General features: G+C 38.0%; 2 protein-coding genes across 2 annotated transcripts; one reads left to right on the forward strand and one right to left on the reverse strand.

The window, feature by feature from the left end:
- Window positions 1–515: 515 nt before the first annotated feature.
- On the forward strand, window positions 516–2,432 carry LOC142547447 (LIM domain-containing protein WLIM1-like). The gene is made up of 5 exons (XM_075655753.1): window positions 516–782; window positions 1,145–1,241; window positions 1,334–1,377; window positions 1,832–1,921; window positions 2,020–2,432. The coding sequence occupies exons 1-5, from the start codon at window positions 648–650 to the stop codon at window positions 2,194–2,196; spliced, it is 543 nt and encodes a 180-aa protein (XP_075511868.1). The 5' UTR covers window positions 516–647; the 3' UTR covers window positions 2,197–2,432.
- Window positions 2,433–2,618: 186 nt separating this feature from the next.
- LOC142547445 (F-box protein At3g12350-like) lies at window positions 2,619–5,485 on the reverse strand. Its single transcript, XM_075655752.1, has 2 exons — window positions 4,430–5,485; window positions 2,619–3,250 (listed from the first exon to the last, which is right to left on the reverse strand). The coding sequence occupies exons 1-2, from the start codon at window positions 5,279–5,281 to the stop codon at window positions 2,774–2,776; spliced, it is 1,329 nt and encodes a 442-aa protein (XP_075511867.1). The 5' UTR covers window positions 5,282–5,485; the 3' UTR covers window positions 2,619–2,773.
- Between the last annotated feature and the right edge of the window lie 20,221 nt (window positions 5,486–25,706).

Below are 25,706 nucleotides of genomic sequence, written 5' to 3' on the forward strand. Positions count from 1 at the left end.
AAAAATTCTATAAATAGCCTCACCATTTGTGAAGAAATTCACAATTGAGTAGAGATAAAAATATTATAAAGTGTGTAGTTTGGTAAATTTTGAGAGTTTGAGATTTTTACTTTTTACCATAAATTTTTACTTTTTCACAACACAAGAAACTATTATTTCTAGTTGTTGCTCACGTCAGTATTCACATAAAGATTGCAATGCGACACTTGTAACACAAGATTTTAAAATTGATGTCTCATAATTTTAGAAGATGCCCTTTTCTTTTCAGTGAAACAGTATTTAAGTGATTATAAATTTTTAGAATGGTGTTTTTTTTATGCAATAATCTAATATAGGAACATGAAATAATGGTGAAAATTTAAATTCAAAGCAATATTGATAGTTTGAAAATGGAGTGGAAATTACTCTTGAGGCAAGAAAATGAATCTTGAAACAAAAGGAAAATAATTTTTACAGCACATGAGAGGGAAAAAAAGTAGAAAAAAGAATATAGTAAAGGTGGTTGGAACATGAAAAATAAGACAAATTGATTGCTTACTGGTCTCCACAATCCCCTTCATATTTCTCTGTCCCCTTCCCTCCTCTTATCTTCAGACTTCACCAGCAGGACACTCACAGTGCACCAAACAACACATCTTGCTGCGGACATGGCATTTGCAGGAACTACACAAAAATGCATGGCATGTGACAAAACTGTGTATCTTGTGGACAAGTTAACTGCAGATAATAGAATCTATCATAAAGCTTGCTTCAGATGCCACCACTGCAAAGGGACTCTCAAGGTGTGTGTTTAGATTTTTGTTCTCTTTGATATGCTAATCTTGGATCCTTAGATGAGGTTTCACATATAGATCTTTGTAAGTAGGTTGATCTTGATTAGGGATGGAACTTAAAGATTTTGATTTGGAAGAGTCACAAGTTTTAACAAAGAACGATTCCCATGTAATGTTTTGAGTATATTGTTTAGCTGTAATTTGTTCGGATCAAGGAACCGAGTTTTTGTTGATCTGAAAGTTGTGATATAAAAGTTGCTTCAATGGATCTGCTGCAGATCAAGTTCAGAGCACCTAATTCTCGAATTGATGAAGTAAAGATTCAGCTATATTGCTAACAATGATTCTTGTGGCAACATGAAAAATTACAGCTAGCGAACTACAATTCTTTTGAGGGAGTTCTGTACTGTAGGCCACACTTTGATCAGCTCTTCAAGAGAACTGGCAGTCTAGACAAAAGCTTTGAAGGTAATGACAAACTTATATATATATATAGCCAGTTATATTTTTTCTGATTTGCAAGGAAAGAATACTGATACTCTGTTAGTTATGTTGATCAGGAACACCTAAGATTGTGAAACCGGAGAAGCCTGGCGACATCGAGGTAAGAGGGCTTATTGATGTGCTTCGAGGATAATCTTGAGGTTAGATAGGCGGAAACTAAGGAGATATGTATTGGGCCGTCAATAAACAATTGGAACCTGGTGTCTTGTGGGAATTCTTGGGATGCTTTCATTACGGCAATAAACATTTGGTGCTATGATTGGTACAAGAGGGAAGATCACATCTTCGACTTGTGCTAGTTATAAGTTGGAGCAATTGTGAGAAAAACATATCTTGTCCTCCTGTGTAGCGATCTATGTGACATAATGATTGGAAATGCTTTGAAATATTTGAATTGCTCCAGAACCATCACTTATAGATTTTGTTCTAACAAGTACTTGCCACACGCGATGTTGCCCAAGAAGATAAGGGGGGTTGACTCTTCCTGGGATATTGTTAGATGATTGGCACTCTCAATCTAAATAATGTGGTAAGAATCTTCATTTTTTTTGCAGAAACCAAACGCAAATAAGGTCTCAAGTATGTTTGCTGGAACAAGAGACAAATGTCTGGCCTGCCAGAAAACTGCCTACCCAACCGAGAAGGTAAATATATGTCGTTTAGATGTATCTAAAAGAGTTGGGAAGTAATGTGTTAATTCCTTATAAACCATATATTGAGATCATAGCATAAATTTGTACAGGTGACTGTGAATGGAATAGCTTACCACAAGAGCTGTTTCAAGTGCAGCCATGGAGGATGCGTCATCAGTCCATCCAATTATATAGCACACGAGGGGCGCCTTTACTGCAAACACCACCATACTCAACTTATCAAGGAGAAAGGCAACTTGAGCCAGCTTGAAGGTGACCATGAGTAGCTCCTGACAACAATCCGATCTGAAAGTATCCCGTATATTGTCGTGTGTCCTATCTTCATCAGTATTGATTATAACTTCCTCGACGCGATTCGGTTTTCGCAATCAAGAATGAGTTATACGCTTGATAATACAGTGGGATTCTCATAGTTTCGAATTTTATGTGTGTGAAGCTTCTTGAATGATAATCTTTGTTCATTGCATGAGTTTATGGAATGTTCAAATGTTGTTTTGGTTTACGTGTGATTTAGATCAAGACTGATTCTTCCATTTGTATGTTGGCAAATGACAAACCACATACTTTTCATGCATTTTTTTTCATGTTAGAGATTACATTTCCCAAAAGTTTGTGTGTGTTGGACGAGGGAGCAAATAATCGCTCAAGATTAATTAAATGAAATATAAAGGAAATTTGACACAGAGGAACTATATCAAGTACCATAAAAGAATCATGGTACCAATTTTGATTGATAAATGTTATAATGAAGCACAATGCAAATAGTATATAACGTACACAGGAAATCCTAAGGTAAAGATCCACAGGTTCTATTTTACCCCAACAAGGGGGATAGATGAAATATCAACAATTTGAAGTATCTACTGTATCTAGAAGTCGGCCATTTTTTGCAACATGTTTCAGGTCTATGATGTAACTATCTCTAAGAAACCCAAAACCGAATGTCCCATTTTCATATTGCCAAATTCTTCCCTCAACCTGCTGAGAATTTATCGAATTCGCAGCTAAATCTGGAATAACCAAGTCATAACTCGAGTTGATATAAAGCATTCGTGAGACGGCTTTATCATCTGAAGATCGCGAATAGTCATAACTTTGATCTTTCTCAACAGCTGGACGAAGATGCAAGCGACAATTGTATATATGATCCTCTTTTGGGGAAAATGGAGACTCGACAAAAGTAGTACTCGAAGTCCAAAATACTGGGGCGTGATGCGTAAGAGGTCTTGACGTCTCCCCACCAACCTTACGGCAAGCAATGGCCCCAATGTCATCATAGGTCACCAGATAAAAATCTAAGCTCAAGTCCTCACATATACCCTAAAACAAGAAACACAAAAAAAAGCCATGAGCTTAACTGCCACCATCTTAAAAATGTAGAAAATAAGATTCATGCATATGCACTTTGGTTAATAATATAGGCAAATACAGATGATGAGTATATAAGAAAGTTAGGTCTCTAGCAACAAAGAGAAACACATAGTTGATGGTAAGTCATGAGTTGACTATTAGTCAAACGACTCAAAAGTGAGGCTAAAATGTGAAGTCAGTAATGAATGTATTCATATTTAGGGCTTAGTTCTCGGATTTGAGTCACATGATGTGTTTGCATAATCATTTGAAAAGCTTAAACAGCTGAAGTAAACGAAAAACCGAGATAATTATCAAATGCAACAAAGAAGAAACATTTTCATTTGATTTGAGAAAATAGAATGTAACCAAATTGAAAAAATAAAATAGTACAGAACTGCATCAATGTTAACAACTGAATGATAAATATGAAGGATTCCAACTTGAGATAAGAACACTCTATCCAGACTCGTGCAAAAAGAAAGTGTAACAACAAACCAAGGCAACGACACACATCCAGGAATGCATTCCCATATGTGAGACAACATAGAGCAACTTAGGATACATGGAAACAACAATGTGGAAAAGATTTTCCTCCGGCATTAGCCACATATCACCATAGTTATTAGAAGTATGACATGCACTACGACACATTGTGCAAAGTGACGTACACATTTTATGGAAGCGAAGTGCCATAAAGATTGCACATAGGAATTAGAAAATGTGAAGAAAATTTATTACTATAACTCTTTACAGATGAAGTGAAAATGAAAACCCTTTATCCTGCATTTCATTTTGGAATTTCTAATCTTATATTTTAAGGGATTCTAAAAGGGTGTTTTGACTTTTGAGCCTTAAGGACACCAATACAAGGCTTCGTTGTCATGCACAATGCATCAAAGGGGCCACAACAGCTTAGGTTATGACGCGGTGCAAGTGCAATTGAAAATAAAAGCCTCTCAAGCTAAATAGCTGATAGTCCAACATGCCGCTAAATTTTCATTCTAGAATCTAACCCAAGACACAAATGGATCAATCCCACAACTTAATGACAATTAACAAGGTCAGTTCCAAATCAACAAAATGCATCACACCTTACATACAACAAATCAGCCACAAAGATAAGCCTCTCTGTGGAAGAGTTAATACCTTCCATAGTCCTTGCAATGGTCGGGATGGCTTAGGTGAAAAATTAACTATTTTCACAAAATGTTCTGGCTCCCATTTCCTCGCCTTTCCCTGCTTCTTCTCCCTCCTCCTCTGCCTTCTTGACCCCCCATTCCCACTGGGACTCGTCCTGTTAGCAAAATATTGATAAATTTCATGCACCAATCGATCCGGTGGAGACCCGAACACATCATCACACACCTCCCCTTTCACATTTTCCGAGCTAGAAAATCTGTTGAACCCCCACAACATTGAATTCTCCTCCACAACCAAATGGCATTTGTCCGTAAAACTTACACTCACCTGAATCAATTCATTCTCCACAAGCCCCAACTCTTCAGAATTCACTATATTCCCCGGGGTCATAGGAAACTTCCCATTGAAATCGAGATAATTCAAGGGCTCCCCATCTGATGTAACACTCATCCATAAAAAGGGTTTCTTGATTACACCATATCCACGATCTTTAGATGGCGAAATCCTAGAACCGGTGACATAAAACGGGCCCCACTCAAAGAACACAAGCAGTGGATATGATGTGGTGGCATCCCCGCAGCGGCGCCAGAATCCGATGAGATTCTCGTACTCTTCGAGAAACCTGTAGAGATGTTTGTAAGAGATTTTCCCACTTCCCCATTTCGTTATTTGGGTTTGGGATCCCCATCGGCGGTCGCACATCGAGAGCCAAAGGCGTTGGTCGTCCTGGCACAGGGTAACATACCGTTTGGACGTAGTGGCAAACGCCGCCAGCTCTGACGGGTGGAGGAATGAGAGAATACAGAGCTGCACATCGTCGGGGAAATCGCTGAATGATGACGGGGGAATTGCTTCCATTTCTAAATTCTCCGATTTTACTTTTTCTTGGGGTATAACTCTTGGTTTTAGCCTTGGGTAACTGAAGAATGGAGATTTACTGGTGAGAAATCTGGACACTCCACCGAAATTTGGACTTTATCCCCAAATCCCAAAATGGCACATTCCACCTTCAAATCATCGAATCTATAACTTGGCCCGCACACATTTGTGACTCGCAGACGCAGGTTTACAAAACTAGATTTCCGGTCCAAAATTGTGATTAAAATTTATCTAGCGGAAATTGTTTTTTTAAAAAAATTGTCATTAAAAATAATAAAATTCACATAAAAAATAAAATTTTTTATGGATTGAATCAAGTCGAATATCAATCATAAAAAATTGATTCAAAAGACGAACTCACAAATTTTTTGTGAAATTTAAAATATTACGTGAGAGAAGAAAGTGTAGCCATACAATGCACACAAAATAATGGATAAAACTATTAATTAAAGCCTTAAGAAATAATTAATTTATGTATATAATAATTGGATTTTTCTAATATTCAATTTTTTATATAATAATTGGATGTTTCTAATATTCAATTTTTTTAAAAAAATATTGAAAAAAAATATAGATTATGATGAAAATAAATTCTTTAGAAAAAAACTAAAACACTAAGGATATTACTTTATAAATAATGTCAGTTAGACGTTCATATTAAATATGTCACTTGAGTTAGGTTTGTCGGGTTGTCCCAACTTGTAATTATGAAAGTCGAGTTGAGTTACGATTTTAGCGATCCATTTAAAGACTAGTCAAAACGGGCCAGACGGTAGACTTACATGTTAAGATCATGGAGTGATCGGCCCACCATTTATTTTGTTAGGATCAGTGATATATTTAGAGAAGGTGAATAAACAATTTAGTTTTTTTTTTTCCAAAAAACACTAACAAATAATGCGACCGGTCTTGATAGGGTCTGTTGGAAACTGAATTTCGGAAGTTTGACAAACTGAGCGTTTAATAGATTGAACTAACTGATCAAGAAGACTGATAGAAACTGATCTAAAATATGCAAACTATCGGTTGTCCATAACTGAATATTAGTGCGCAGTTTCTCGAAGACAACTGACTAATCAGTTAGAACTGATCAGTTACTACTAGCAAACTGAACTATACAGACAACTGACTGATCAGTTAGAACTGATCAGTTACTACTAGCAAACTGAACTATACAGACAACTGACTGATCAGTTGGAACTGATCAGTTACTACAATCAGTTGTAAGCTTATCGGCTATATTCTATCTGCTGATCCTTCATCTATACACGTCATCAGTTAAGGAAAATGACGTTCAACCAACAACTACACAAAAGCTGACTGCAACAAGTAGAGGGATAGCCGCATGTTAGAAAAGTTGCAGTGTACGATTGTCAGAAGAATGTTGACGTGGCAAACAACGGATACAAAGTTTCAAATCGTATTTAATATTACCGTTGGAGGCAAAACCTATAAATAGCAGAGAAGAGCAGCTGAGAAACACATACAACACTCTGAATCTCAACTCTGAATCTGAATCAACCCAATTGATATACTGTTACTCTGCTGAAATCTTTGCTCACTCTTATTGTATACATTCATAGCATTCAAGATTATACTTCAAGCTTACAAGCACAAACCGTTATTGTTATAATACTTGATCTTGAAGAGATCAGTTGTGCTAAATTATTTCAGTCCAGTTGAGCACTGTAAATTGTTTTGTAACTAAGAGTTTCAGTTTGGCATTGTTAAATCCAAAACTGAAGTGAGTCTGTACAAATTTTTGTATCAATCAAAGTTTTTTTGTGAATATCTTATCCTTGTGATATAAGAGGTGACGTAGGAGTGTTTGAAATCTCCGAACATCCATAAAATCTTCTGTCTTCTTATCTCAGTTTTTATTCTATCTATCAGTCAGTTTATTTATGCACTTTTATTGTTAACTGATTGATATTGACTTACAAGATTCCCGAGTATCAGTTTATCACTAAACTGACTCATCAGTCGAAAAGGTTGTGAAAATTGTGAGTGTTTATTCAACCTCCCCTTCTAAACACTCTTCCACCCTTAAACGATCCTATCAAGTGGTATCAGAACAGTTGAATCTTGTTCTTGAATATTCCAATATACAAATTGATTACCATGTCTTCATTCAACAAAATTCAAATGTTCTCTAGAGAAGATTTTGATGATTGAAAAATCAGAATGCATGCTCATTTAGCTGCACAAAACGATGACATGTGGTACGTTATTATAGATGGACCCATGAAAATATTGAAGGCAAACACTGCCATTGTCATAACTGATGAGGCACCACACCGCATTGAAAAATCCCGGGATGAATGGACAGCTGAAGACAAGATAAAAACCAACTTGGACAACGTGGCTAAAGATGTTATGTACAAGACGCTGGATAAAGCCACCTTCAGCAAAATAAAAATGTGCAAAACTGCTAAGGAAATTTGGAAGAAAACTGATTCAGCTCTGCGAAGGAAATGAGCAAACCAAGGAGAATAAGCTATCTGTTGCTGTTCAAAAGTTTGACAATATCAAGATGAAGATTGGAGAATCATGCATGAATATGATGAAAGGATCCGCAGCATAGTAAACGAACTGAATGCACTCGGAAAGGTGTATTCAAATAAAGAGGTAGCACTTAAAGTAGTCAGAGGTCTTCCCAAGAAATGAGATGTTAAGACCATGGCAATGCGAGAATCAAAGGACCTGAACAAGGTCGAACTTCATGATTTATTTGCTGATTTAAAAGCCTACGAGTTTGAGTTGCAAACCAGAGAAGGGAAACCTTCTACACCAGCTGCTACAACTGCCCTAACTGCTGTCAAACTGGAACTAACTGGTTCAGTTGACAAATCTGTTGATTAGTTAAGTAATGACGCTATGTCATTATTTGTCAAACAGTTTGGAAGATTTATGAAAAGAAATCAAGGAAATTTCCAAAGGCAATATCAGAGAAATAACTCAAAGAAAGAACCCAATGCTTGCTACAACTGTGGCAAAACTGGTCATTTCATTGCTGACTGTCCTAAGCCAAAGAGGATAGTCGAGGTTCAACTGAAAAGAGAAAGAAACCTTACGAGCACAAGAGAAAAACTAAGGATGACAAGAAATCATACAGAAAGAAGCATGAGGTGCTTCTAGAAGAGAAATCAAGTCCAAATGGGCAGAATCTGACAGTGATGATTCAGAATCTGAAAGCTTGAGCTGCTCTAATGATGATGATGAAGAGGTCAAGTGTCTAATGGCTGATGACACAAAACTGGAGTCAGCCAGTCAACATGTATTTGACTTTAGTTCAACTGAATTCACACGAGATGAACTTATTTCTACACTTCATGACATGACCAATGAGTATCACAAGCTTGCCCTATCTTCTGATAAGGTCAGAGCAAAGCAAACTGATGCCAAAGACGATAAAACTGAAACTGATGAATCAGTTGAATTGTTGAGTCTTAAACGGGAGATTGCTGAGCTGAATGCTGAAAGAAGTAAGAATCAATCTATGATTCAGTAGTTAATACTTGAGAATTCAAAGAAAACTGAGCTTATTAAGGCATAGAATAAATCATCAATTGTATTAGCTGAAATACAAGATAAGCAAAAATTAGTTACTGATAAAACTGGTTTAGGGTTTGGCAACCAAGATGAAACTTCCACCAATGATATTCAGCCAAAAATGAGCATGAACAAAGGGAAATATATTGACTTTGTAAAATCAGTTGTGGTACAAGAACAACCAAAGCCAAATAAACCAGTTGTACAGCCTATTGAACATAAGAATAAGGCTAGAAGGTATGGTATTGGTTATAGCCCAAAAATTTCAACTGACCTACAAAGTCGGTCACCAAAAAGGTTCAACAATAAATACCTGAACTATTTAAATGGCTACTCCAATTACTATAACAGCAAGCCACTTCAGAAAAGATATCGGCTGAACAACCAGTTGAAAAAGGCTAAAGCTCATATTGCTTCATCTTCACACTACACATCAAGCACACACAAGTCGAGAAAAACTACTTGGAACACAACAACTGGAAAGTCAGTTAGACTAGCCCAAGTCTAGGTTCCTAAAGGACTGATCAGTTTAGGACCCAAATAGATGTGGGTACCAAGATCATATATTATGTATGATTGCAGGTGACATGTACAAACAAAAATCCACCTGGTATCTGGACAGCTTATCCATGAAAATTTTACTATCAATGATGTTTTACTAGTTGAGAGTTTGAAGTATAACTTGATTAGTATCAGTCAGTTATGCGACAATAAATTCTCAGTTCAGTTCGACAGACACACTTGCTCAGTTAGAGACTCAACTGATGAGGTCATCCTAACTGGTAATCGTTGTGAGAATACATACAAAGTCAGTTGGACTGATCAACCTTATGCACCAGTTTGTTTTATAGCCTCTAAATCTTCTAAAAACTGGTTGTGGCATAAGAGGTTGAACCACCTATACTTTAAATCTATTGCCTATCTGAGTAACCATGATCTTGTAATTGATTTGCCCAAAATAGATTTTTCAAAAGATAAAATTTGTTCAGCATGTCAGTTTGGTAAGCAAGTAAGATCTTCATTTAAAAACAAGGGTTGTAAATCATCTTCCCGATGCTTAGAACTACTACATATGGATCTCTTTGGTCCTATACCAGTCATAAGCTTAGGGGGAATGAAATAGACCTTAGTAGTCATGGATGATTTTTCAAGATTTACTTGGGTTATCTTTCTTAAATCCAAAGACTAAACTGCTGCACAACTGGTTAAGCTTTTCAAAAGATTATTAAATGAAAAATCAATTGGGATTGATCGAAAAGGTCTGATCGAGGGACTGAATTTATCAATCAAAATCTTTCCCAATTTTTAGAAAATACTGGGATCAAGCGTGAGCTCTCAGCAGCAATAACTCCTCAGCAAAATGGTGTAGCTGAGAGAAGAAATCGGACCCTTAAAGAAGCTGCTAGAACAATGCTTGCTGATTCTGGTATTTCTCAGAGGTTTTGGGCAAAAGCTGTAAACACTGCATGTTACACTCAGAACAGATCAATGATTAATAATAATCATTTAAAAACATCGTATGAGATCTGGCATGGACTCAAAAGCGTGGTTTCTTATTTCAAAATATTCGGCTGCATATGTTTTATTCTTGATAATGACAAAAATCATTTAAAAGCTTTTGATCTGCAGAGGGAATATTTCTTGGGTATTCATTAGTTAGTAAAGCTTACAGAGTTTTTAACAAATACACTTTAAATGTAGAAGAGTCTATTCATGTTGTATTTGATGAATCTGTGCTAACTGATAAGCCAATTGATCCAGTTGAACTAGTTGATCGCTTTACAGATATTATTTTGGAGGATGATAATGAAGAAGAGAATCACATTAATTGAAATATCCTTCAAACACCAGAACCAGAAGTGCTGGATCAATCAGTTGAACAAGAAATTGTTACTGATAATCAGTTGGTGGAGCAAAATGATAATACTCAGTTACCAACTGATACAACAGCAACTGAAATTGAAGAAAATATTCAGTTGCCAACCGAAGCAGTTGCTGAGATAGGATGCAACAAATGCTGAGTACAGATGGAAGAAATCACATCCACCAGAATTGGTGATAGGTAATCCATCTGACCCGGTAAGAACTCGGAATCAAATGTTTAATTATTTATTCATTCAGCTTTCGTTTCCCAATTGGAACATAAGAAAACTGATGAAGGTCTTGCCGATCCTAACTGGATAAACTTCATGCAAGAAAAGCTAAATCAATTTACCCATAACAATATCTGGAACTTAGTTCTAAGACTAGTTTCTAAAACCATTATAGGTACAAAGTGGGTATATAGAAACAAACTGACGAAGATAGTTCAGTTGTGCGCAACAAAGCGAGGTTTGTAGCACAAAGATATAGACAAGAAGAAGAATATATTACGATGACACTTATGCACCAGTTGCAAGACTGTAATCAATCAGAATGTTCCTTGCTTATGCCTCATTCATGAATTTTAAAGTCTACCAGATGGACGTGAAAAGTGCATTTCTGAACGGTCAGTTGCAGGAAGAAGTATATGTTGAACAACCACCAGGTTTTGTTAATCACTCTCTTCCTGATCATGTCTATCCTTTGAATAAAGCCTTTTATGGTCTTAAACAAGCTCCAAGAGCTTGATATGAAACTCTTTCAAAATTCCTAACTGATCATGATTTTACTGTTGGATCAATTGATAAGACTATATTCAAATTTTCAAAAAATGATCACATTTTACTTGTGCAAATATATGTTGATGATATTATTTTTGGGTCAACTAACCCTAAATTATGTGAGAAATTTTCCAAGTTAATGCAGGAAAAATTCGAGATGAGTATGATGGGTGAACTGACATTTTTCCTCGGTCTGTAAGTGAAACAACTGGAAACTGGTTGTTGGAACTTTTCAAGTTCGCAATCTTGATTTTGATGTTAACAAAACTTGTTATTGTGTTTCTAACATATATAATCAAGTGTGAAGTTGTTAATACAATAAACAAACTGAAATCGAATTCTGCTGTAGTGCCCAAATTCAATACACATATAACTCATGCATTTATTTAATTATTAAAGAATTTATTTAAGTTTAAATTGAGTTTTAGCCATGCATGATTTATTTAAATGCATTATTTTAAATTAATTATGTTTATGAGATGCACGTTAAAAAGTTTTCGAGTTTCATGTTTCAGGCGATTACTCGAGGCGGGATCGAGGAAAAGACCGGTGACGATTTTTGGGTACTTTAAAATTGGGGTATTTTAATTTTTAGTCAAGAATGAGGCGTTTTAGATAATTTATTAAGTTTTAGTATTTTAAAGCCTAAATTATTAATTTAGGGATTTAGAGTTTTAAAACTTTTAAGTTAGCATTGCTTATTTTATCTTGCATATTAGAGAATTTTATAAATGAGTGTGTGTTTAATTTTAATTAAGGAATTGGTTATAGTTAGAGGTGTATTAGCATTTTAATTAAATTGATTATTTCTAAATGAGCAAATTTTAGTCCCTAATTATTTCAAAACTCACGCTACACAAACACACACACACAAAAACGTTTTCGCACGCCTCAAACACACACACACACATATTTACAAATCAGTTTTATTATGTTTGAGCTAACAAAACTAGGGTTCTAAGAGAAGAATAGCAGCCGCCCCTTTTTCAGGAAATCCTGCGAGATTTAGTCGAGTTTTCTTCAAAGAATTTAGTGCCACGCTCGTCCCGGATCAACCTCGCTTCTTTCTCCGCTTCGGTATCGCCGTTTCGGTAAAGTTCATCATCAAAAGGCACGTATATTCTGTTATTTCTGTATCGATCTCATCATATTATGTGTCGTGTTATTTTTATGCGTAAAATTTTATGTGTGACGTTCGTCGTTTGAGCGAAAATTGGTTTGGATCAGTTTTGAAATAGTTTCTAGATCTGAAAACTCGTTTTTACTGTCTTTTTAAATACTGAGACTTTTCGGTCGTGATTCTGAGAAAACTTTCAACACAAAAATTGTATAAATTTTTGATACCTTCGATTTGACAGTAAATTTGAAATATTTGGATAAAAATTGAGTGAGTTATGACGTTTTTCGTGGGACTGCTCAAACTGCGTTTTTCAGAAAATTATGTATTGATGCGTTTTTGAGATTTTATTGTTGCAGGCTTCGTTGGGAATCAACGGGTGATCGTTGCTACGTCTAGGTATGATCAGTATGATGTTGGGTTGTTATTTGACATGTCGTTCGGTGTTGATAGGCACTCGAATACACTAGAAGTTATAGGAACCGATTTGGTGTCAATTGCCACGTTTTTGAATTGTATGTGTCGTAAGGTGGACGTCATTGCTTTGGGTGCTTGTAGGAAGTTGGTTTGATGTTATGGCATGTTAAGATGTGTCTCGAGGTGTCGGTTCATGGTCCGTACGAACCAGTCTAGAATGTAAGCAGGACATGTACAAGATTTTCGTGAGTTCGCGTCCAACGAGAGTACACGGACCCTGGCACGGGGTCCGTGTCTTTGTTTCTTCTTGACTATCCTTTTTGCGAGAGTACACGAACCCCCACACGGACAAGGGCACGGGGTCCGTGCCTTTATATCCTTCGTAGTGTATTTCTATCGAGTCTACACGGACTCGGAGCCGGACCATGGCACGGAGTCCGTGTCCTTTCCTTTTGTTGGTACCTTCTTTGCGCACATACACGGACCCATACACGGACCCAGTCCCGGCGTCCGTGTACCTCATATATTGGGGAAAAATTAATCGTTTGTTTTGGGATTTCTTGTGATGGTTTAGTACATTGATTTAAATGAGGTCAATTCCCGAGTGTCATAGAACGCCTTAAGTGTTGATGGAGTTTGGTGGTGAGCATGTGTACCTACGTCTAATCAATGCAAGTTAAGCATGTAAATTCATGATTAGTATGTGCAGCAACGACCCCGATCGAAGTCCACCGAATCCCTCAACGTCAAGTAAGTACGTTCAACGTGCAAGAAAATATTTTTAAATTTTTGAGATATGCTAAATTTCCTTGACCAATCTATGAATGGGTTTGGAAGTCGGTGAACGTGGCCGAGGAACTCTCCACCCCGTCAAATCATGAACGGGTTTAGATCGTGATTGGAAAACGTTAAATCATGAACGTGGACCAATCAGCCCGTTAAATTATGAACGGGGATCTCATGTATGTGGCAGTGGATACGTCCTTGTCATCCCAGTACTGTGGTTTAGTCTGATCAGGCGATTATGATATGTGTCACTTGCTTTGAAACATTCTCTACGCAAAATTATGAAGTTCATGTATGTTCAAGTATGTACCAGTATGCAAGCATGTTTATGAAAAGTTTTCACTGTTATGGCACGTCTATGTAATGTACGTATGTTTAGTTTAGTGCAAGTTCAAGTTTCAAGTATGTATGTCCTATTTTAAAGTTGCATGTGATTTTATTACGTAATACTCGTTATTTCCAGTTTATACGTGTTGAGTCTTTAGACTCACTAGACTTGATCGATGCAGGTGAGGATGTAGAACCCGTAAATTAGACTACGTATAAGCCATGCATAATTCTAGTATTTTAAATTAAAATGATTTTATTGCATGAGTATTTAAATGCTTTTCTTTAAAGTTAATTATTTTATGCAGTAGTTTAATTTTTTTATCTTTTCAGTTAATTCAATGAGGTCGGACTGGAGTTGGAGTTTTGAGATAGAATTTAAGATTAAGAAATCATTCCCAGAGTTTATTTTAGCTAGCTAATAAGTTGATTTAAGTTAAAAGGAGGTTTAAGGAATTATTTTAGTAACTTGAGGTGAGTAGGAAATAAGTTCATTTAGGTTCGTTAATTGAGGTGTTAATTCACTAAATTAATTAAAGGTTAGGTAAGGCTCTTAAGGTTTAAAAATTTACTAGCTAAACAATACTTCCCCTCTATTTAATTGTTAAATTTCGGTCCCACCCCCTTGGAGATACAACAATTCTTTGACAACTCACCCCTTTGACCCATTCCTTGTCATTTCTTAACATGATAATCCCTTCATTTATTTACCACCATTTATTTAATATTATATCATTATCCTAGACTAGTTTAGCATGGGAATAATCGGCCACTCATCCATTCCCCCCCCCAAAAGAAAAAAAAAATCATTTCATAGCAAACAAATTCAAAATTCAAAAGAGGGAGACTTGGTCATACCATTTGTATCCCTTTATTATTGGATCTCCCTCACTCTCCTAACCATCATTCCTCTCCCCCCGTCACCAAAATTTTGAGAGCTTTTCAGTGTAAAAAACGTGAGCATCATAGCAAGAATTAGGAGAGAAAATTGAGTAGCAAGCAACGTAGCAAAGCGCTCCATCTCCTCCGCGCCGCGTCGTGCGTTTCGTTCGTTTTCTTTTCAAAACGAAACCATGCATGTTTATATTTTTTTTAACTCTTCAATCAAGCCATAGTAGTATTTTGAAACATCATAATCATGATTTATTTAAGCTCAAAAACCAATTTTTTTTATACCATTTTCGAAAATGAAGTGCAGAATTTTGTTTTTCTTACATGCTTCACGGTTTGCTTGTTTTTGTGAGTACAGGTAGATGGTTCGATTCCACGCTCCCAAGGCTACATCTAGACATTTTCTAGGATGGATTAGGACCACGTTGGTCCATTAGTTCAGCCCCCATGCTTGCTGGAAATCGAAATGACAGCAACTCCCCAAACATGTCCCAATTGCATTCGATTTTATTGTTTGATGTCAAAAGGAAATGGATCTGATCTTGGCTGCCCTAAGGGCTATAGCCATGATTAGAACCTCCCTTTGTGATGTCTAAGACGTGATCAAGTCGCCCTTTCGAGGCTTGGTCCATGGTGGAATCGGTTTTTAAATCAAACAACAAGAACAGCCCCTTCGACCCTTTTTAAATTCTGCATGTGTCCTCTCGGTTGTGGGTGTTGGTGTGGATCTTGGTTGGCTCTTTAGCCCTTAGCCATGGTTCAAACCATACCCTAGGATGTTGGTAAGAGGTTCTGGATCGGTGGTTCAAGCCCCAATGGCCATTAGCCTCGCAAACGAAGCAAGGAAACCAAAGCACAGCTGCTGTATTTTTGTGGACAGCAACTTGCTGCTTCGGTTCAGTGGCTCGTTCGAGTTCTTGGTTGGCTTTTGGCCTATGGCCTTGGACTAGGACATTGCCTCATTGAGTTAGGAAGGTCATGTTTTTGGCCGTTTATGATTCGGATAATTTTTGAGGTCGTACGAGAAATTACGGTGCGATGTGCCAAATTGACTCTCGAAAGAGCGTTTCATGTTTTGGCCTCTATTCACCAAAATTTCGGCCCTTGTCATTTTAGGAGCATTATTTCATCATTTTAAGTGTATTTTAATCATGAATAAATGATGGTTCGGTGTTAGTTCGGGTTGGCTCGGAGTCATGATTAAATACGAAGTCGTTGGGCGTAATTGTCTCGTTTTTGGATTCAATTACAAAGTTTGGTCAAGAAAACCATTTGCATATTTTTCATGATAAATTTAGGTCCCAGTGAGCCTGGGAACGATCCAATCCATGTGGTAAAATAATATAGGATATTTCATTATGCCATGTAATTATATTACGTGCATAAAATAGAAAATATTCATTTTTGAGATTTATGCGATATTGCTTGTGGCCATTTCACTATCATGGGAGCATTATATTATCCGGTCGTCAGTTACCGGTCAGTTCAGTTATGTACCACCCAGTATATTGTGGCATTAGTCTGATCAGACGTTCATTACTTCACCCGGTCGCCAGTTACCGGTCCGGTCGCCAGTTACCGGTCAGTTCAGTTCAGTTCAGTGCAGGGGCCACTTGCGTAGACCATAATCTCACCAGAAAATTATTACATGTTATTTCATTACAGGGCTCCAAGGAGCAAACATTTTCACTGTGATTTTCAGTTCAGTTATGCACGTATTATAATTGCTTCATGACAAGTTATTTTCACTTTATGCCTCATGACATGATATTTTTACTCCCATGCAACTTTATTACATTATTTACTCGTTATTTACGATATATGCATGCTGAGTCTTTAGGCTCACTAGACTTGATTGTTGTAGGTACTGATGATGTCGGGGCCGAGGGCGGGGACCAGTGAGCTAGCTTGGGTCGGCAGTAGTGGAACCCGAGGACCTCATTTACATCACTTGCCATTTTTATGTTCAAACAATTTTTATCAGTTGTTGGATACTTTAACTTGTTATTTTGGCGAGTAATGATTTCTTCCGCTGCGAATTTGAATAATAAACTTGATTTATCATTTTATTTTGTGAATGAGGCATCTTAATTATTTTAAAAAGAAAATTTTTAAATTTTTCCGCAACTTTTCAAACATGAATTTTCAGGCCATTATAGAGGATGTTTATGAGGAGACAGGAGGTAGGGACCAAGGAGCAGGCTTGGACTGAGCGGGATGCTAAACTAGAGGATCAGCCCACGTTATTTTTACGATTTTTATGCAGTTTAAAATACTCTGATTTGATGTGGGTTACGATGTTTGAAACAAGCATTTTGTCAGCAAATTTTTAATGGTGAATGGAAGATGTAGTGACGACCGTATTGCTTTTATTTTCGTATTTCAGAAAATTTTTAATTCTTCCGCAAATTTTAGTAGTAAAAAGTACGGTATGTTACATCTGCACAAACTGAATTTCTAGCGAGCTTTGGTGTTTTTAAGATATCTCTCAACTGGTTGATTCAAATGATAATCCGCCAACTTGACTGATCAGAAAACTCAATTTGGAACAAGTCGTATTTCACGTCAGTTGAGCGAAATAAGATGTTATCATGGTATAACTGATCGATGTTATCATGGTATAACCGATCGTTGAATTACCGAACTGATCACAAGAAAAAAACAATCAGTTGGGCTTGAGTAGTTGCGGTATTTTGGTCATATTTCTCAGCTCGGTTATCGAAATGAAGCGATTCAGTATGCGTTGAAAATATAAGATGATGATCTACAAATCATCTTCAGAAGTCATAGTCTGAATCGAAGCTAAGATGCTGATAAATGACGATGAATCTACTGGTTCTGCACAAAATGAAATCAGCTAGGCTGATTTCAGCATACCAGCTGAAGCTGAACTGAACCGAACCAGTTGAACTGAGCCAGACCAGTTGAACTGAACCAGACCAGCTGAAGACCAGTTGAACCAGACCAGTTAAACTAAACCAGACCAACTGTACCAGTTGAACTGAACCTGATGCAAACATGGTTGGTCAAGCACCAAAGAAGGCATGAGAGTCGTTGGAGTTGCCCGAAGGACCTATAACGAGGGGACGTAGCAAGAAGTTTAAAGAAGCACTTCAAGGATTCATGGTGAGCTACCAAGGAAGTTCAACAAATGGGGTCTCTAAATTAGAGGACCTTGGGGAACATGGACACAATAATGGAAGTGTTTGGAATGTCATTCAAGTGATAAAAGATCATGAGGACAGCAGCATGCGCGCACCCGCGCCAGAAACGGCGCAGCCGCGCGCGCGCAGCAGCACTAGGCCTGCCACCGCGCCACAAGTGGCGCAGCCGCGCGTCCATGCGTGCGCTCCTGCGCGTGTTTCGACGCTGCCGCACGCACCTGGCTGTTGAAGTGCAGTATGTCGCGCGCCACCGCGCGACCTTCCGTGTAGAAAAGATGTAATGAGAGGCCTATAGAAACTTGGGCTGAGATGAAGAGCGTAATGAGGAAGAGGTTTGTACCGAATCACTACGATAGAGAAATGTTTAAGAGGTTAAAACTTTGAGACATGGTGTGAAGAGTGTTGAGGACTACTATAAAGAGTTGGAAGTAGTCATGATTAGAGCAAACATAGAGGAGGATAGTGAGGCTACTATGGCTCGTTTTCTGTGTGGTTTAAACAGGGAAATTCAAGACCAAGTGGAGCTTAGGCACTACTTGGATATAGATAAGATGGTGCAGATGAAGATAAAAGTGGAGCAACAACTCAAGAGGAGAGGAGTTGGTCGCACTACTCAAGTGGGGAATGCATCAACACCTTGGCGTTCCAACGTTGTTAAACGTGAAGAAGGCAAGGTTGTGGCCAAGGCCAAAGTTGACATTAAACAAGAGACGCCGAAGCGGGGATTGCAAGGTAAACCTGAAACTCCTATTAATCGTTCTAGAGATATCAAATGTTTTAGGTGTCAAGGAGTTGGACATGCTGATAGCCAATGTCCCAATAAAAGGGTGATGATATTGAATACTTATGGGGAGTATGAATCTCATAGTGAGGGAGATGATGGAGAGGATGAAGATGAGATGCCTGCATTAGAGGATCCTGATGAGGGATATGAAGCAGTTGTGGGTGAGGCATTAGTGACTAGGCGTATCATGAGTGCCCAAGTCAAAGAAGAGGAGACTAATCAGCGGGAAAACTTGTTCCATACTAGATGTTTTGTCAGTGGCAAGGTTTGCACCATTATTATAGATGGAGGAAGTTGCACCAATGTGGCTAGTAGTGAGAAGGTAGAAAAGTTGGGTATACCTACGTTAAAGCATCCTCAACCATATAGGCTTCAATGGTTGAATGATTGTGCGGAAGTGAAAGTGACAAAACAAGTGTTGGTTTCTTTTTCGATTGGGAAGTATGTTGATGAGGTGTTGTGTGATGTGGTGCCAATGCATGCTTGTCATATTTTGTTAGGGAGACCATGGCAATATGATAGACAAGTGACACATGATGGGTTTAGGAATAGATATTCTTTTGTACTCAAGAAAGAACCCATTGTTTTACTTCCTTTGTCCCCAAAGCAAGTGTTGGAGGACCAATTGAAAAAAAAGAAGAGAGAAGAGGCCGAAAAAAAGAGTGAGAACAAAAGTGAGATGGCCCTTGAAAGAAAAGATGAGATGGCTGAAAGAAAGAGAGATAAAAAAAGTGAGATAGTCATACACAACAAAAAAGAGAGAAAAGAAATTGAGAGGAAAGATGTCAAAAAGAAAACATATATGGCCCAAAAAGGTGAGTTGAAACATTTAATGTACACACATGAACCACTTGTGTTGATTCTTTACAAGGAGATTCTCCTTAACACAAGTGACATAGCCGGATCCCTTCCGAGCATTGTTGTTTCACTTTTGTAGGAATTTGATGATATATTTCCGGAGGAGCTACCTCAAAGACTACCACAATTGAGGGGGATTGAGCACCAAATTGATTTGGTTCCCGGGAGTGCATTGCCAAATCGTCCAGCTTATAGGAGCAATCCGGAGGAGAATAAGGAACTTCAGTGGCAGGTAAGTGAGTTGTTAGATAGGGGTTTTGTGCGTGAGTCCATGTCACCTTGTGCTGTACCTGTTTTACTAGTTCCTAAGAAAGATGGCTCATGGCGTATGTGTGTAGATTGTAGAGCAATCAATAACATAACCATTAAGTATAGGCATCCCATACCTAGACTAGATGATATGTTAGATGAATTGCATGGTGCTTGTATTTTTAGCAAAATTGATTTGAAGAGTGGTTATCATCAAATTAGAATGAGAGAAGGTGATGAGTGGAAAACTGCTTTTAAAACCAAATACGGGTTATATGAGTGGATGCCTTTTGGCTTAACTAACGCTCCTAACACTTTTATGAGGTTAATGAATCATGTTTTGCGTGCACACATAGGAAAGTTTGTTGTGGTTTATTTTGATGATATCCTAGTGTATAGCAAAAACTTGGATGAGCATGTTAACCATTTGAGACTTGTGCTAATCACACTAAGGGCTGAAAATTTGTATGCTAACTTAAAGAAATGTGATTTTTGTACAAGCAAGCTTGTCTTTCTTGGTTTTGTGGTAAGCTCACATGGAATACAAGCGGATGAAGATAAGGTAAGTACTATTCGAGATTGGCCAACTCCTGCTACTATTGGTCAAGTCCGAAGTTTTCATGGTCTTGCAAGCTTCTATAGGAGGTTTGTAAAGGATTTCAAGTGATTAAAAAAAATGTTCCATTCCATTGGGGCGAAGAGCAAGAGAAGTCTTTTAATATTATTAAACAAAAATTAATTAATGCTCATTTACTTGTTTTGCCTGATTTTTCTAATACTTTTGAAATTGAATGTGATGCTTCAGGTGTAGGTATTGGTGGGGTTTTGATGCAAGGAGGACGACCAGTGGCGTACTTTAGTGAGAAACTAAATGGAGCAGCGCTGAACTATCCAACGTATGACAAGGAGTTGTACGCGCTTGTGAGGACTTTGGAGATGTGGCAACACTACTTGAGGCCTCAGGAATTTGTGATCCATACGGATCATGAGTCTCTAAAGTACCTTAAGGGGCAACAGAAACTGAACAAGCGGCATGCCAAGTGGGTGGCGTTCATAGAGACATTTCCCTACATAATCAAGTACAAACAAGGTAAGGAAAATGTAGTGGCCGACGCATTATCACGGAGGTACGTACTAATTTCTACCTTGGAGTCGAAAATTTTGGGATTTGAGCATGTGAAAGAGTTGTATTTGTTGGATGAGGATCTCAAGGAGATATTTGAAACATGCATGCATGGTCCACATGATAAATTTTATTTGCATAATGGGTTTTTATTTAGAGAAGATAGATTGTGCATTCCTAAGTCATCAATTCGTGAATTACTTGTGAGGGAGGCACATGGAGGTGGTTTGATGAGGCACTTTGGTGTGGCTAAAACTTCGAGTTACTTGCATGAACATTTTTATTGGCCACATATGAAACGTGATGTTGAACGTGTTTGTGAAAAGTGCATAACTTGTAGACAAGCTAAGTCGAAAACACAAACACATGGATTGTATACACCACTTCCTGTTCCTAGTGAACCTTGGGTTGATATTTCTATGGATTTTGTTTTGGGGTTGCCAAGGACTAAGAAGGGGAGGGATTCAATATTTGTTGTTGTTGATAGATTCTCTAAGATGTCACATTTTATTGCTTGTCATAAAACCGATGATGCATCAAACATTGCGGAATTGTTCTTTAAGGAAGTCGTTAGGTTGCATGGTATGCCTAGGACGATTGTATCTGACCGTGATGTTAAATTTTTGAGTTACTTTTGGAAAACTTTGTGGGCTAAACTTGGCACAAAACTGTTGTTTTCTACTACATGTCATTCTCAAACGGATGGACAAACTGAAGTTGTTAATAGGACTCTAGAAACACTTTTGCGTTCTATACTTAAAAAGAACTTGAAAAATTGGGAAGAATGCTTGTCATTTGTTGAGTTTGCTTATAATCGTAGCATGCATTCTACTACGAATTATTCACCATTGAGATTGTTTATGGTTTTAACCCTTTAACTCATTTGGATTTGATGTCTTTGCCTGTGAGTGAAAGGTTGAACATGGATGGTAAGAAAAAGGCTGAATTTGTTAGGAGTTTGCATGAGAAGGTCAAGGCTAACATCGAGAAGAAAAACTTACAATACACGAAGCACGCCAACAAAGGGAGGAAGAAGACGGTTTTTGAAAAGGGAGATTGGGTGTGGTTGCACTTAAGGAAGGAAAGATTTCCAGAGAAGCGACGTTCGAAGCTCCTACCTAGGGGTGATGAACCATTTCAAATGCTTGAAAAGATTAACGACAATGCCTACAAACTAAATTAACAGGTGAGTACAATGTCAGTTCCACTTTTAATGTTAGTGATCTTTCTTTGTTTGATGTAGGAGATGATCAAGATTTGAGGACAAATCCTTTTCAAGAAGGGGAGGATGATGCAAACATGGTTGGTCAAGCACCAAAGAAGGCATGTGAGTCGTTGGAGTTGCCCGAAGGACCTATAACGAGGGGACGTAGCAAGAAGTTTAAAGAAGCACTTCAAGGATTCATGGTGAGCTACCAAGGAAGTTCAACAAATGGGGTGTCTAAATTAGAGGAGCTTGGGGAACATGGACACAATAATGGAAGTGTTTGGAATGTCATTCAAGTGATAAAAGATCATGAGGACAGCAGCATGCGCGCACCCGCGCCAGAAACGGCGCAGCCGCGCGCTCGCAGCAGCACTAGGCGTGCCCCGCGCCACAAGTGGCGCAGCCGCGCGCCCATGCGCGCGCCCCTGCGCGTGTTTCGGCGCTGCCGTGCGCACCTGGCTGCTGAAGTGCAGTATGTCGCGCGCCATCGCGCGTAATCTCGTGCCACCGCGCGACCTTCCGTGTAGAAATTGTTCACAACTTTCTTTATGACTTTTTACACTACTTTTTTCATGTTTTATGGATTATAAAATGATTGTAAAAGACCATGAACGAAATAATTCAGATTGATATCAAATATTTTGAGGATTTCTCTCAAATTTGCAAGGCATTTTTGCTTTGTTTTTCACAAAAATCAAACTAATCAAAGATTGCATCTTTGTGGCGTTTGTCGATTGTTTTCGCACGGATTGTCAAAACAAGTTATTTGAAGGTTCGTATGAAATTCAATTGTTCTTATCGTTGATATTTATTGCTAAGTGTTAATCGCTTAGAGGTGAATATCACAAATCGTTGCTTGTTTCAAAAGATCGGGACAACACAATCGATCCTTGTTCGTTATTGAATTGAGGGCGCGATTCTAATTAATCGTGTTTGCTTTCATTCGTACGAGGATTGGTATCATTTGGTATCAGAGCTTCTGGTTCTGTTTGATTCAAGTAAGTTATCGTTTCTATTTTCAGACCTGTCTAACAAAATAAAATAAAAAAAAAATTCGTTCTGATCTATGTTATCCTTTCGTTCCTATTCTCAGATCTGTCTAAAATTTCGTTCTGTTCTCAGATCTGTGTTATCCTTTCGTTTTTTTATTCAAGATCTTTCTAAAATTTCGATTCTATTTTCAGATCCGTGTTATCCTTTGTATTGTTGTAAGATCTGCGTTATTCTAGTGTTCTTTGTTTTGTGCAGTCCAAGTGAGACAGTTGCAAGTGTCCACGAGTTGAATCTTGTTAGTTTGATATACAAATATAAAATTTGATCACACTTTTGAGAGAACTATCACATTCGAGTGAAAACATTTGAGTGAGAGCGTTATTTCTTTGGAGTGATCGTGAGAATTTGGGTGAGGAATATCTTTTATTTCTACTAACATTTTCTTGCAGGTACAAAATCTGAAAGTAAAATAGAGAGGGAGGTAAGAGAGAGTTCGAACCAGGGGTTGTCTAAGGTTCAAATGGAGGCGTTATTTGGGCATTTCAGTAGGATGATAAGAACTGAGTTGGATCCTTTATATGAGAGGTTGGATAGGCTTGAGGTTAGTACTAGTGAAAATAAATCTAAGCCTAAAGGTTTTGGTAGAGGCGAAGAAGAAGAGGATGATTATGATTTGGGAGGAGAAGAGGAGAGTCAAAACGAGAACTGGGGTAGAAGCGGAAGAGGTAGAGGGTTTGGTAGAGGAAGAAGAGAAGCCGTACGGGGTAGGTACGATGATGGGAATAAGGAAGATAGTAACATAGGTAGCATTAAGATGAAAATTCCATCGTTCCATGGTAAGTCAGACCCAGAGGCTTATTTAGAATGGGAAAAGCGAGTTGAATTTGTTTTTGATTGTCACCACTATTCTGAACTCAAAAAGGTTAGGTTGGCAGTGGTTGAGTTTGTTGATTGCGCACTTATTTGGTGGGATCAATTATTGACCACTAAGAAAAGATGCAATGAGAGGCCTATAGAAACTTGGGCTGAGATGAAGAGCGTAATGAGGAAGAGGTTTGTACCGAATCACTACTATAGAGAAATGTTTAAGAGGTTACAAACTTTGAGACATGGTGTGAAGAGTGTTGAGGACTACTATAAAGAGTTGGAAGTAGTCAAGATTAGAGCAAACATAGAGGAGGATAGTGAGGCTACTATGGCTCGTTTTCTATGTGGTTTAAACAGGGAAATTCAAGACCAAGTGGAGCTTAGGCACTACTTGGATATAGATAAGATGGTGCAGATGAAGATAAAAGTGGAGCAACAACTCAAGAGGCGAGGAGTTGGTCGCAGTACTCAAGTGGGGAATGCATCAACACCTTGGCGTTCCAACTGTTGTTAAACGTGAAGAAGGCAAGGTTGTGGCCAAGGCCAAAGTTGACATTAAACAAGAGACGCCTAAGCAGGGATTGCAAGGTAAACCCGAAACTCCTATTAATCGTTCTAGAGATATCAAATGTTTTAGGTGTCAAGGAGTTGGACATACTGATAGCCAATGTCCCAATAAAAGGGTGATGGTATTGAATACTTATGGGGAGTATGAATCTCATAGTGAGGGAGATGATGGAGAGGATGAAGATGAGATGCCTGCATTAGAGGATCCTGATGAGGGATATGAAGCAGTTGTGGGTGAGGCATTAGTGACTAGGCGTATCATGAGTGCCCAAGTCAAAGAAGAGGAGACTAATCAGCAGGAAAACTTGTTCCATACTAGATGTTTTGTCAGTGGCAAGGTTTGCACCATTATTATAGATGGAGGAAGTTGCACCAATGTGGCTAGTAGTGAGAAGGTAGAAAAGTTGGGTATACCTACGTTAAAGCATCCTCAACCATATAGGCTTCAATGGTTGAATGATTGTGCGGAAGTGAAAGTGACAAAACAAGTGTTGGTTTCTTTTTCGATTGGGAAGTATGTTGATGAGGTGTTGTGTGATGTGGTGCCAATGCATGCTTGTCATATTTTGTTAGGGAGACCATGGCAATATGATAGACAAGTGACACATGATGGGTTTAGGAATAGATATTCTTTTGTACTCAAGAAAGAACCCATTGTTTTACTTCCTTTGTCCCCAAAGCAAGTGTTGGAGGACCAATTGAAAAAAAAGAAGAGAGAAGAGGCCGAAAAAAAGAGTGAGAACAAAAGTGAGATGGCCCTTGAAAGAAAAGATGAGATGGCTGAAAGAAAGAGAGATAAAAAAGGTGAGATAGTCATACACAACAAAAAAGAGAGAAAAGAAATTGAGAGGAAAGATGCC

The sequence above is a fragment of the Primulina tabacum genome, chromosome 5, assembly GCF_025594145.1.
Source record: "Primulina tabacum isolate GXHZ01 chromosome 5, ASM2559414v2, whole genome shotgun sequence".
Lineage (NCBI taxonomy): Eukaryota > Viridiplantae > Streptophyta > Magnoliopsida > Lamiales > Gesneriaceae > Primulina > Primulina tabacum.